This window comes from Elephas maximus, chromosome 5 (assembly GCF_024166365.1).
Source record: "Elephas maximus indicus isolate mEleMax1 chromosome 5, mEleMax1 primary haplotype, whole genome shotgun sequence".
Classification (NCBI taxonomy): domain Eukaryota; kingdom Metazoa; phylum Chordata; class Mammalia; order Proboscidea; family Elephantidae; genus Elephas; species Elephas maximus.
In genome coordinates this window covers 104,687,663-104,702,188 of record NC_064823.1, presented here as the reverse complement: position 1 = coordinate 104,702,188, position 14,526 = coordinate 104,687,663, and the positions used below count along the sequence as shown (strand labels likewise).

The window sequence follows — 14,526 nt, the reverse complement described above, 5'->3', positions numbered from 1 at the left end:
ACCGACTAGACAGCACCTAACATTATTTCTGCCACATTCTATCCACTAACAGTTGAGTCAACAAGTGCAGCTTACACTCAAGGGGAGAGAAATTAAGCTCCACCTCTTAAAGGGAGAGTATCAAAGAACTTGTGGCCATGTTTTAAAACCACCACAATCAGGCAACACACTTAAAATCTTTGGAAAAAAAAAAAAGACATGAAACAAATAACTGTCTTGTCCCAATTGTGATATGTGTTATAAGAGCACATAATGGGGGGACCTTACTTTGGGAGAATCAAGGATCATGTCCCTGAAAGACACAATGACGATACTAACAACTGAGAGATAAGTAGGGAGTTAGATGAAGGGAAAAAGTAAAATGTGTAAATGAAATGAACGTGCAAAGGACCAGCAGGGTGCAGAGGGAGGCGTTTGATACTTCCCCAGAATTACAATGTTAAGTGGATGGAACAGAGAAGAAAGAGGCAGGATGAGATGAAGACAGGATCTCACAAGCAGGCTACACTGATTTTGGATTTTTTTCACAATAGCAATGGGAAGTTGGTGAAGTATTTGCAGGCTATTTTGACCATCTTTGGACATGTTTCAGGAGGGATCAGTCCCTGGAGAAGGACATCATGCTTGGTAAAGTAGAGGGTCAGCAAAAAAGAGGAAGACCCTCAACAACATGGATTGACACAGTGGCTGCAACAATGGGCACAAGCATAACAATGATCATGAGGATGGCCCAGGATCGGGCAGTGTTTTGTTCTGTTGCATATGAAGAACCTAAGAACAACAAATGGTGACAATCAGATTTACTTTAGAAGAATATGGAAACTGAATTTGAGTGGAGCAAGAGTAGAATGAGACTTGTTAAGAGGTGAGAGATGGTAACTGTCACTAGATTGGTGGTAATGAAGATGGAGAGCAAAAGAGACATCCAAGCATGTTCAGGGGGTAGAACTAACCAGACTTGGTGACTGACAGACATGGAATGTGGGAGTGAGAAGTTTCAAGGATGAGCCCTGGGTTTCTGGCCTGAGCAACTGGGTTGGGTAATGGTGTGGGGAATATAGGAGAGGATGTAGTCGGTGGGTTGTGTGGTTTACTCGGGAGCTTCCAACCAGTTCATTCCAGTTCAAACCCTTGCTGAGAATTTGCATTTCCACCCCGGATATACTGAATCAGAATCTACATTTTAACAACCAAGCTCTCCAAGTGATTCTATTGTATAATAAATTTTGAGAACCACTGCTCTACCAGTGGTTCTCAGAACTGGTCTCTAACTAGCAGCATTAGCATCGCCTGGGAACTCGTTAGAAATGCAAATTCTCAGCAGGGGTCGAAGTGCAATCAACTGGTTCAAAGCCCTGGTTTATCCAAATGTTCAGATGCTCAGGTGCTGGCAAAGAGAAAATTGGTGGTTGGGTTCATTCCGGTGTGGTCTTTTGCCAGGTGACAATGAAAAAAACAGAGGGATGAGGGAGGTCAGGCTGTTTGCAAGACAGTGAGTCTATGACCATCCATCAGTATGTCAACAGTGAAGCCAAACCAGCAATTGTCAGTGATTAAGGAGGAGGAGTACAAAAGCCCGCCATCTGGGTCTCTCTTGTGCATTTTCTCTTTTGCCACAGTGCAGGGAGGTCAGCATTATGCTAAATGCTGGATTCCAAAGTGATTAAAGCGTTGGTTCCTGGCATCCAACAACTTCCCAGCTATATGGGAAGCCAATTTCTGCACCAAAAAAATCCCAAAGATTTGCACTGTATATTGCAGCTTATCCTAAAATGTCACTCTAAGGGAACATGCAGGTTTTCCAGGTCTCAATTTTCATTTTGACCTCTTTTAGAAACACTATCCAACCCAGTTGCTCCTAGAGGAGCTGACCAGGCACTACTGGAAGCCCACAGAAAAAAGGCATTAGAGATCCAAGTAACACTCTAGAAACGCCCTAGAATCTAGGGCAAGACTTTGAGGGACAATAATATCAATATGCTTGAATGGATTAAGTCTACCTATAAAAGCTGACTTTGCAATTCCAGGGTAGAACCAGATGTCTAAAAGTGGTACACTAAGAAGCAGTATGAGCTAACTATTTAAAACACAGAAATTAATAACAGAAAAAGATTTAAATGTGGATGCACTGGACAGCAGGACAGGAGGGGGGTGGTGACCTCTTGATTCCCAACATTTATACTACAGGCAGTCCCTGAATTATGAACAAGTTCTGTTCCTAAGTCTGTCTTTAAGTCAAATTTGTACATAAGTCGGAACGGTTAGGTACAGTCTGTATCTAATGTCAGTCAAATGTATCTTAGTATACAATATACTGTGCGTAGTTGTATGCATAAAAAAACATTAAAGAAACACTTCCAGACACACTTAAACATCTTCAACATGATAATACAGTAATAATAACGTCTTGATGCATGCTGCGAAGTAGCACCTGTTTGTTATTATGAACCACTATATGTACTTTGAGTTTTTAATATAATAGGCTTTATGGACAGGTTCGTAACTATGAGTTTTATGTAACCTGGATGCTCCTAACCTGGCGACTACCCGTGTATGCACGTATTATTTTTATTTTGACAAGTATTCCCCCAACACACACACTTTGTTAAGTCTTCTCTTCTGTGACCCTCCCTATCCCCCCTACTGTTTCCATAGTACTTCCCACTATCATAATGCTTACTTAGCACTGCATTTCGAATTAACACCTGCTCCTCACTTATCACCTCTCTTACCTAACATTTCACTACAATATTTTACTACAATAGTAAAAAACCTACTATCCAACTCTTTTGCATACTAATGACCTTCTACCCACATATCCTCACCCCACCAACAGCTCCTCCAGGGAAGAAGGAGTGGCACCTCCCTTAGGGTATTTTAACTCCCATCTGGAGCCAGGGGGCACCAGACACTCTGGCTCCTCCTGGCTCATGCCTCCATTCCCTCCTCTGGGCTCACCCCACCCTCCCTCTTCCCCATGCTCACCTCGCATGTAAGCACCAGCTGGTGGGTGCTGCCAGAAGCAGGATGCAGGTGGTAGACCTTTACCATGTACACAGCACAGCCTAAGCTGGATTCAGCCTGCAGCATGAATCTGGATTCCGGGGAGCAGAGCGAGGGGCAAGCCTGTGAGCACCGCAGGCTGCAGGTACATAGGGGGCTGCAGCCGCCCAGCCAGGATGGATGGGGCCAGGGAGGAGGCAGGAAATTTCGAGTATTTCACATAACACCAATTTTGGCATAATGCCCTGGTCTTTGGAATCTAAGCACATCAGTAAGCAAGGAGTGAGTGTACTTTGTTTCTTCTACTCAATCAGCAGTTTTGAGCTACAGAGGTCATCCTCAATATTGCCCAGTGCCTGGTTCCTAATAGGTGGTCAATAAATGCCTGGATCAGAGAAATAAGATCCGACTAGCTCATGCCAAATATGGGGCCTGGATGTTGTCACTGAACTGTCATCATACTGCACTAAAAGTCAGTATTAAAAAAAATATGCACACACATATTTAGACATACTCACATGTATTTGTCACCAAGGCATCACCAAAAACATCACAAAAACTAGGCTTAGTTTAGTTTGCGACAATATAGATCCTGTGAAAACACGTTTTTAATCTTCTCTGCAGTTTACAATATTCTATATAACTTTTAAAGCAATTGAACATTTTTTATTTGAGATTAAATTTGTCAAAAAATGTAATTTAATGGAGACTGCAGAAACTTGTGAAATAAAAGGCCATGATGGAGAAACATTAAGAAATCTGTAGAATCACCAAACTGTCACAATACTACTTTCCATTAGAAAAACATCTCGATAAAGCAAAAGAAAACCATGGAAAATACAAAAGTCAAATTAGAGATTTGGTTTAGTACTTTCCCTGAGTCTCTTGTTTTTAAAAATCAAATGTAAGAACAGCCAGTTCTAAACGTGACCCAAAAGTCTTGCCCACCTCCTTGGAGAATACATTTAAGATGACACGCCACATACTCTGAAATGGTCCCAGGGCTTTATTTAATGCCAGTTTGCTTATGCCACTGCCACAGGGTATTCTGACCTGCCACTACAGGTGGGCTTAAAGAGCTGTCAAGATTTTACCTTGGCCTACCGTAATGTAACACATCAAAACTATATGCCAAATAAGGACAACAGATCTTCAATTCTTAATAAATACTTTCTAAATGGATTGGGGCACTATATACATTAAACTGTGGTAACTTAACAACACGGGAACAAACACTCATGCTTTTAAAAATTTACACAAATGGATGGTAGTGGCTAAGTCTTTTAAAAATTCTAAATCTCATGTTACAAGGAAAAAAACCCTCAAAAAGTAAGATATTTTCACCAGTTAAAAAATCTAATTCATTAGATCCCAATAAAACAAAGTTGAAAAAGTGGTTATAAGTTGATATTTGAATATGGATATTCTTATTCCAAAAAGCTAGCTATTCCCTTGATCCTTAAACAAAACAGTCCCTACAGTGTTTCTACTTCATCATTTAATTGCAAATATATGTGTGTATTTATACACATAGATGTGTATATGCTTGCAACTGATCAAGCAGTTCATTAAAGTATAATTAATCAAATTAAAGATGTAAGGTTTGATGCAATCTATTTTTATTTCAGATGTACTAGGTTACTTTGCTGGGCTTATGCTATCAGAGCACTAAGTATTATGACTCACACTTTCTAGTCAAACATAGGAAAACTTTTCCCATACATTTTGACAGCCATTCTCAGGACATCAAGGAGAGCTGCAAAGCAGTGCCCAGCTGTGACTCCTCCATCATAATGGAATCTCAATTGCAGAGTAACAATCAACTTTTAAAAAGGTAATAATCATGCACTATCCTAAAATTTTTTTTTTTATCCTAAAATTTAGGGGTGAAATAATGGCTCTAACTACCAAAAACATGACATTTACTCATTCCTATTAATTATTTCATTTAATAAGATAAGCATCCCACTGCACCGCTGGGGAAAACTGAGGCACAAAAAGGTTTGTTGGGCTTTTAAAAAAAGATTTGTTTAACGTTAGGGAAGCCAAGATCATAACTACAATCTTAACTCTAGAGGCTAGACCCTTATGGGGCATAATGGATTCACACTTTGTAACATTACATTTAACTCACCTGTCCTATTTATAGCACATCTACCTTGGTCCAACCTCTTGCAAACTCTTTAAAATATGGACTTGGATGCCTCTTAGCACCTGCTTTTTCTGACCAGGTGAAAAAGGCTAGCCAGTGCTTGTATTAAAAAAAAGCATACTATATATTGCAATTAGTAGGTTCAATTATGAAAATATTCCATAACTGAATTTCAACAAATCTCAGAAACATTCCACAAAATTCTGTAAGAATTCTTGGGAAGGTACAGTACTTGGCATTCCTCTCTAAAACAGAAATTCTTTGTGTTACTGTTGAAGATCTGAAATTAAGTGTATATGCTCTCATAATTGGTAACATCACAGTTTTACTAGGCTAGTAAATAAAACTGAAAAGACCACCCAAGTTCCTAGATAACACCAAAATATTTACCTAGGATTATCAAAGAAATCATAGGGCTTTGGTACCCTTTTCAGAAAAATCCTAAAATGTACAAAGGTAAATATAAGTATGTGGTATTTTACATTGTACCGATTAATAGTAAATCCGCAAGGCATAACCACTATGACTTCTTGACCAACTTCATATCCTGAAACAACATATCTGCCCTTGCCAGCTACCATTCCAATTCAACTGGGTATTCTCCAGTTAGACAAGCTGTACAATGACCATTCTTTTCAAAACATTTCAGACCATTTCCATTTTCTTGAATAATATCTTGCTTTTCCATTTTCTGTTTTTTAAATTTTATTCTTTCTTCTACAGATGAAACCAGTCCTTCTACTGATAGATAAACAACACTGTTTGCTCCTATAAGGGGAAAGAGGGAAAAATAAAAAGGCCATGAGACTCCTTTAGAAGGTAGGAAGTACTTCAACAGAGAATAGTTACAAAAAAAAAAAAAAAAACTTAAGCCAGGATAAAATTTTCTCTTTTGACTTTTCTTTAAAAAGAAAAAAACAAAAATCAAAACTCAGGGCCTTTTTTTTTTTAATTAGAATTTAGGGGATAACAGTTTAAAATAGCAGTGGAAGCTTCTAGTCTAATATGGATTTAGAAAACTTCCAGAATAATTTCCTTCATTAAGAAAACAGATTTTGAAATCAGGAATATTTAGGTTCAAAATATTTGTAGATCTATTTTTTCATCTGTAAATGGGGAAAACACTGCATAAGGGTAGAATTTTTATGACATTATTATGATAATATAGATATAGCATGTAATGTAGTTCCTGGCAATAAAGAGTGCTCACAATATGATACCCATCAGAGTGACATTCAGAATGTTAATAGGTAAGGCATAGGCATGATTAGTGAAAACAAATGCCAACCATAAACAACTGGTGCACACTGGCTGAATATCTTTGTGAGACCTTACCTGATTCGGAAAGGACGAAGTCTTAACCAGAGTAACGTGGATCTCCAAGTCTCCTGGTAAGCCTACATAAGCATTTTACTTTTTGATTTGTATTCACATTCAAATTATTCTATTGGGATCTGTGGTAGAACTGTTTTTGTTTTTCTTGGCATCTGAACTTGGGGAGATTTTAACTGATGTAGTTCCTTCTACCTGGAAAGCCTTACTTCTCCAACCTGACCCCTGTGGAGTAAGTTCAAGAACCACCATTTCCTAGAAGTCTTTCCTTTTCCTTTGATCTCACCTTAGTCTTGCTCTCCAACACAGTTGTTGTCTACATATGGAGTGTGGCATCTACATAAGCCATGCACTCTTACTATTCAGAATAGTGCTCAAGGTCTGGCCAACATATATGATATCTACTTTTAACAAATACTGAACACTACTCAATTAAAAGTGCAAAGACACACACTATGGATTTTCTTAAAGGATTAATGATAAAATTTAAAGAAAATTTAATACCTACCTAAATATTCTGCAAGATGACCAAATTCTGGTTTATTGGCAATAAGCTCTTCTTTTGTGGGAATGTTTATTCCCATGAAGCATGGGAATCTGATTGGTGGTGAAGCTACCCGAATGTGTACCTTGGAAAGAAATAATTTCATGCTTTCATTGTTTAATATTAATTGTAACAATAACTATGCAAAATTCTCTTTCATTGCTCAAATTCAACATAAAATTGTTTAAAGACTATTTAATGACATATGGACAATAAAAATTTGTTCCACTAAATAACAGACTAGAAAGAATCCTGAAAAATCAGCTGATATACATATAGAACTCCAGTGTTCAGTAAGAACTACTTACAGAATTAATTCATTACCAAAGAATCTTACTTGAGCAGCCTTGCTCTAGACTCCAAAGAATCCTGGGCAAAAATTTCAAAATGTCAGTCACGTGTGAAGGGTTCTCTGTATACAGCTGTCCACTGTTCCCATAACCTAATAATAAGGAATTTTCTTCCTTCCAATCTCCTACTTCTCATTTAAAGACTTTATTTCCCTAGGGCCATCTTCATTTTCTTTTGTTACATATGAATGGCACTTTTATTTACCTCTTATAAAAGCCGTTAAAATGAAAACTATGACCCAGCAGGTTATAACAAAAGCCTTAGTACTATGACAGAGCTATTTGCCATATTTATTATTATTTTCTGCCCTCTGTCAGGTATATTTACATGGCTGTGATGGTAAAAAGAAGTTCTTGGGTGGCACAAACAGTTGAGTGCTTGACTACTAACCAAAAGATTGGTAGTTTGAGCCCACCCAGATGTGCCTCAGAAGAAAGGCCTGGCGATCTGCTTTGGAAAGGTTACAGCCTTGAAAACTTTTATGGAGCAGTTCTACTCTGCAACACATTGGGAGGGGTCATGATGAGTTGGAATCAACTTGACAGCAACTGGTTTTTTTTTTTTAATGGTAAAAAGTGTGCACATTTACTTTTTACCTTTTATAATTGCAAAGATTTTCCTGTGTTAAATAGTCTTCGTAATTATAGCTTTTAATAGCTGCATCATATTTCATCATACTGTTGTATCAATTTACTATTCTCCTACTGGTAGATATTTAAGCCATTTTCAGGTTTTTTACTTTTTGTCTTTTACTTTTGTAATAGATAGTGAATTTACTTTATAACTCTTTATTTCTGTTACCTGGCTTCCACAGGATAAATTCCAAAGAGTAAGATTATCTTAATCAGAAAGAGGCAGGAAAATCATAATTATAATTATCTTTGAAACTTTCTACATATACTTTTCCATTCTGCTTTCCATTCCACTTTCTCCTACAATAGATTTTTACATTTGCTCAATTATTAGTTGCAAATGGCATCTCATTTCTGTTTCTGTAACTTGAATTACTGAAATATTTAGAATTAGAATAAGTTTTGAAATTTTAAAATATGTGTCAAATTTATCATACTGGGATTTCTTTTATGTCTTCAAATAAAGAAAGTAATTAAAAATCTATAGATTTATGCATTCTATTTCGTGGTTTTTGTTAGTCTCTTAATTAATTTTATATATTTTTTAAGCTCTTATATTTAGTTTTTAAATTTACTAAGGATTAAATTTAGCATATAGTATAAAGGTGGCTATTACATATTTTTCAAATTACTACAGCTATTCCTAAACCAGTTAATTAGAAAAATGTGAATTTGTTATACTGAACTATCCATTTTGATTCACTGTGTTGAATTACAATTTTTATGACAATATCACATTGTTAATTATTGGTGCTTCAGGATATCTTTTAATATTACTTACCTCTTTTGCACCAGATTCTTTGAGCAACTTTATTATGGGCGAGATAGTATTGCCTCTCACAATTGAATCATCTACAAGAACAATTCTTTTGCCTTTAAAGTTTTCTGACAATACTCCAAATTTTTTTGCAACACCAAGTTGTCTTAACCTCATGTTTGGCTGAATGAAGGTTCTTCCTACATATCGGTTTTTACAAAGCACCTCCACATATGGAAGTCCACACTGATGGAGAAAAATGAAAAGGACAATGAGCAGCAGTATACAGAATACTCTCGGCTCTTATTCTCTGTGGGTTATACTGCAACTACAGTATGTATGTAGAATTTCAAAATGTTGTTACTCTAGTCTCCATCACCAGATTACTATTTCCTTTCACTATTTGAACTGTGGGGGGAAAAAGGCAAAAAGAAAAATCATTAAAATACACTTGGTCAGTAAACCGATTCATTCTGCTAGAATTTGTAATGCTTCTCAAACAAGTATCGCTATTCTATCTTAGAAGAGAGTACTGAACGTATGAAGACGTGGCAAAAACTACATCACCTTCAGAAGATTTCACATATTTAAAAAATTATCAGCTACAAGAAATTAATTAAAACCAATAGGCAAAGGAGATGCTTTTCGAGGGTCAGGAAGTAATTTATTAATTTCTCAAGGTATTATCTGTCTAAAATGTATACATGTTATTTCTTTTACAAGCTAATAAACTAAACTACCCAAGGTAGTGAATGCTGTGTATTATACCCCAGGATCAAGCTACTGGTTATAAAAAAAGAAATTAAGCATACTACTGAGAACATAATTTTAAAAACAAACATAAGCAGTTTTATTATTACACTCAGCAGAGAACAAATATACCAGTGGCTTGTGAGGGTACTTCAAAAAATAGATTTTAATAAGTAAATATTACCACTAAATTCTAGATATATTCACAATGTTATCTTTTTAAAGAGTAGAAGACCAAACTTCAAGTCTTTGAGTGGGCCTTTTTGTGGTTTTTATTAAAATAGTGGCATTGAATGAAAAGGCTGGAAAACAAATAATTCTTGTAAACAAATCAAAATGAACCCTCAAGCCCTCCTTTCTCCTTACAATAACTTGGTCAATTTCTCTTTACAGGCAAGGATTTCTTATTCCACCGAGGAGAGCAATTCACTGGATCATGTTAATTAAGAGAATACACCTTTTTTGCGTAACCAAGAGCAGCGGGCGTGGCCGATTCCGGAACAGTGCTGACCAAATCTGCATCCACAGGTGCTTCAATTGCCAGCTGCTGACCACAACGGTATCTCACCGTGTAAACCATTTGACCTGGTATGTTTGGAAAAAGAAATAGATTAGTTTTACTTAGTATAATATTGCTATTCTTAAAGCTAGTTTTACCAGAACTCTACAGATTGAAAACAAATAGGAACTGGGGAATTCCCCCCCTTTTTTTCCTTCAATCTGACCTTAATACAGATCAAAAAAATCCTAATCCTTACCCCAGAAGAAAAACAAAAATCAAGAAATGAATGAAAGAAAAAATTAGTGATGTTCTAACTTCAGTCCCATATCTATAACATATAATTATGTGCCTCTGTAGTGCCAGGTAAACCTATGGGCCAAGAATAGCCATGTTTCAATGAGATAAGAAAGAGTCATATCAGCAATGTTGTTGTTGTTGTTAGGTGCCATCGAGTTGATTTCGACTCATAATAACCCTATGTACAATAGAATGAAACACTGCCGGGTCCTGAACCATCCTCACAATTGTTGTTATGCTTCACCCATTGTTGTAGCCACTGTGTTAATCCATCTTGTTGAGGGTCTTCCTCTTTTTTGCTACCCTCTACTTTACCAAGCATGATGTCCTTCCCCAGGGACCAGTCCCTCTTGATGACATGTCCAAAGTAAGTGAGAAAAAGTCTCGACATCCTCGTTTCCAAGGAGCATACTGGCTGTACTTCTTCCAAGACAGATTTGTTCATTCTTTCGGTAGTCCATGGTATATTCAATATTCTTTGCCAACACTATAATTCAAAGGCATCAATTCTTCGGTCTTGCTTATTTATTGTTCAGCTTTCACATGCATATGAGGTGACTGAAAACACTATGGCTTGGACCATGTGCACCTTAGTCCTCAAAGTGATATCTTTGCTTTTTAGCACTTAAAGAGATCGTTGCAGCAGATTTGCTCAATGCAATACGTCCGTCCTTTGATTTCTTGACTGCTGCTTCCATGGGCATTGACTGTGGATCTAAGTAAAATGAAATCCTTGACAACTTCAATATTTTCTCTGTTTATCATGATGTTGCTTATTGGTCCAGTTGTGAGGATTTTTGTTTTCAACAATAGACAAAGAAATTTTCCTTACCTTCAAATATACTATCTGGTCTTGCAAAATAAACATATTCAAAGATACAAAAAGCCATTGGATTCCCTCCAGACCTTGATATAATATCGAGTGTTTGGACATTGTGTCTGGATATTTTCACAATTTCCCCAGGCAAGACTTCACGGTGATATCTTGGAAAATAATGTTAAAGAAAGAAGCCTTTAATAAAAAAGTCCATAAGGCTGATAACTACTGTAAAACATATACAGTCCCCTTCCTTATAGACAGAAAACAGTCTAGTTTAATATAAAGTCTAAAGATGGCCTTTTTCTTTAAAAAAGGGAATATGTCTCCAGCAGTAATTTCTGTAAATCTTTTTCTTACTCATAAATTCCAATTTATAATTTTTAAAAATAAAGTGCCTAAGTTTTACTGATTTTGAAAGAATAAAGGCTAACAGGAACATTTTATCCTGGCTTAAGTTTTTCCACTCTAACTATTCCTTGTTGAGGAGACCCTTTCGTTCTAAAATGTTTCATAGCATTTTGAAAGAAAGATGCCAGTTTCAGAATTAGAAGGTACTACTGGATAAAAAAAAAATTTTTTTTTTAAACTGGATATTAAAGTTAAAATCAGTGCAACTGTGGAACACAATGTACATGAGAAACGGCATTTATAAATGTTTTCTTGCTAACATTAGAAAAAAACTTGCATGGAAAAATCGCTATCAACGTAGAAAAAGCTAATATGCTAAATGTAAAACTTACATTGCACCAATAGATAAAAAGCTACAAGATTCTGAAGACACCACCCATCCTTCCGTTTCTGAGGGGTTTTTCCCTGTAAATCATAGGACAATCAATTCAGTTAATATATCTAAGAATTTTTAAAACACGTTATGTCAAGAAAACTCTTTAAATAGCAAACAGATGAAAAAGCTCACAGAACATCCATTTCTATGACTTTAAGAGCACATGGTTTTCATTTGGCTTGAGTCAAAGATAAAGTAGATAATCTCCCAACATTTCTTCTAACATGATGATTCCATTGCTTGAATAAGTCATCTGACAAGTCAAAACCAAAATCACTAAAATCACACTACAGAAATGAAAAGGCTGGTCAAAGGGTGCAAGCAGGCAATTCAGACAAGAAAACATAGGAATGTCCAATAACTCCATGAAAAGCAGCTCACACCCTAAGAAACACAGAAATGTACTTTTTACCTACCCCCTCCTCTCCCATACACTTCATACCGAAGGGTTTCAGGGTGTGCCAGCAGTACAAGGACTCTGAAAAGCATTTTGAAGTTGCATTCCTTCTGAAGTTCATTACCTTTCTCGTTTATATCAGATACAGGAATAAGACGACCAATGCATAGAGGACGATTTCCGTAAGGATCTCGTACTGCATAAATAACATCTCTGTGCATGATAAGCAGGGAGTATGCTGTGGGTGCCTCCTCCATTAAGTTTTTAATCCTGAAATCAATTAAATAACTGAATGAATAACTTCAGTTATAAATACATGCAAGGCTAATTTCTCATTACTAGAGCTGCAAGTTTAGTCCAGTTTTACAAGTACCTTGCTACCCAGTCTGGCGTGTCATCTTGCTCCTGAGGAGGGGTATACGCCAATAACTGAGTAATCATTTCACTGTCAGAACTTGTTGCCAGACCAACACCATGACGCAGAAGCTGTTTAGAAGGAGAAAGAGTTTAATCATTACAGGGGAAGCTCTACCCCACCCTTTACCCAATAAATAGCCCACGATAATAATAAAAAAAAAAAATTCAGGCCTTCTGTTGGTATTCAGTTATGAAAATCCTGCATCCTACTAAGGGTAAGTATATGCTAATAATTAAGAATCGCTGCTGGATGCAATGGGAAGTCCCCGAAAGCTTTCAAACAGGAAAAAAAAAAAAGTGCTTTAGAAGATACACAAAAAATCTTTTGAAGAGTAAGTTTGAAGGAATGTAGACCTGAAGTAGGGGTGGGGATGAAGGAGCTAGGATGATGTGGATTATGGTTCTAACTTTTTCTACCCTCAACAACCCTGACAAATAGGACAGATTCCCATAGGTAAGAGTGGTACGCTATAGTGGTGACTCTCAAGCTGGGTTTGGTGGTGGTGGTAGTGATGGTGGTTACCCATCCTCACTGATTATTTCTGATAGAGATAGGAGAAGTTGACTATGTGGACTAATTAAATGTAGATGAAGTAATAAATATTGGTTGGATGCACTCTACAATGGATTCAAGGTTCTGAACAAGACTGACTGACAAGGACATCACCATTGACATGCATGGGCTAATTAAACTGACTACAGAATGCAACAGAATATTTTCAGTAGGCAAAAAAAAAAAAAATTTTTTTTTTTTTTGGCAAAACAGAGGTAAATTCTAGCATCCTTTCCCAGCTTACATTTAGTTTTCTGTAATTGTTTCCAAAATATTTTTTTCTCATACTTGTCATCTTCAAGGTTATATTCCATTTCTTCTTATGCTTTGAGCGTGGGGACAAAGTTAAAGGGGCAGCAACTCTAATTTCTCTGTGCTTCTGGTATCAACCATAAATCTTTTCCAAATCTCTAATGAATCAACTTGTGGCATAGAAAAATGCAGATTCTCAGACACATTCCTCCCACCCACCCCCAACACTCAGAGACTCTGGGGTAACATATTGAAATCTGTGATTATAACAACTACTCCAGGTAATTCTGATGCATCTGTTCTTTGCAGTCAGACAACAGGTGGCAACAGCTAGAAAATGTTCTTAAACAAGATTTTCAATAACTATCACAATCATGAAAAAAGCATTTCAAAAAAACTTACCTTTTTCCTTAACCGGGCAGCATTCACCAATTCGCCATTATGGGCCACCGCTATTTTCCCATGAAGCGTTTCAACAACAAAGGGCTGACAATTTTCTAATTCACAGTTTCCTGTAGTGGCATACCTCGTGTGTCCAATTCCAAGATTTGAAATATATAATTTCTTCAAACTGTCTTCAGTAAAGACATGATTTACAAGACCCATTCCCTTACAAAGTCAAAGTAAAAGCACATCTTAGAAAAAAACAGAGACTAAGTAATAAAAGCTAGCCCTTTGCTTAAAAAAGCAATCCCAAATTTCACTGTACCTCATAATCTCAAAAACGCTACTGTGATTGTGAGAACTGTGAAGCCCTTAGGTTTTATAAAATATTTAAGAACAGATGTTCTAAGCATAAAATTTATCAAATATTAACTAAAATAATTTGCATTTTAAAAATCAAAGCATCTTAACGTATTTAAATAAATTACCTGTTTGAGTACGTCAGTTCTAGACAGTACACTATCACTGGGAAATTCATCCTATCTTGACATAAAGAATATATTTGAATGTATTTCTATTAGGATATACAGTTGGAAATG

The 14,526-nt window shown here is 36.5% G+C and overlaps 2 protein-coding genes across 3 annotated transcripts in view; one reads left to right on the top strand and one right to left on the bottom strand.

Moving 5' to 3' along the window:
- Positions 1–4,830: 4,830 nt before the first annotated feature.
- Positions 4,831–14,526, bottom strand: part of PPAT (phosphoribosyl pyrophosphate amidotransferase) — a 45,448-nt gene continuing 35,752 nt past the window's right edge. Inside the window, exons 3-11 of the mRNA XM_049886249.1 lie at positions 13,946–14,152; positions 12,695–12,807; positions 12,446–12,591; positions 11,881–11,953; positions 11,153–11,304; positions 9,979–10,106; positions 8,796–9,017; positions 6,996–7,116; positions 4,831–5,923 (exon numbers count right to left, since the gene is read on the bottom strand). Of these exons, the coding sequence (XP_049742206.1) occupies positions 5,730–5,923; positions 6,996–7,116; positions 8,796–9,017; positions 9,979–10,106; positions 11,153–11,304; positions 11,881–11,953; positions 12,446–12,591; positions 12,695–12,807; positions 13,946–14,152 (1,356 nt within the window). The 3' untranslated portion in view covers positions 4,831–5,729. The remainder of the gene's footprint in view (positions 5,924–6,995; positions 7,117–8,795; positions 9,018–9,978; positions 10,107–11,152; positions 11,305–11,880; positions 11,954–12,445; positions 12,592–12,694; positions 12,808–13,945; positions 14,153–14,526) is intronic.
- PAICS (phosphoribosylaminoimidazole carboxylase and phosphoribosylaminoimidazolesuccinocarboxamide synthase) overlaps positions 10,025–14,526 on the top strand; it is a 60,113-nt gene continuing 55,611 nt past the window's right edge. For both annotated transcript variants that reach the window (XM_049886235.1, XM_049886238.1), the window contains exon 1: positions 10,025–10,109. The gene's annotated coding sequence lies outside the window, so the exon portion shown is untranslated. The remainder of the gene's footprint in view (positions 10,110–14,526) is intronic.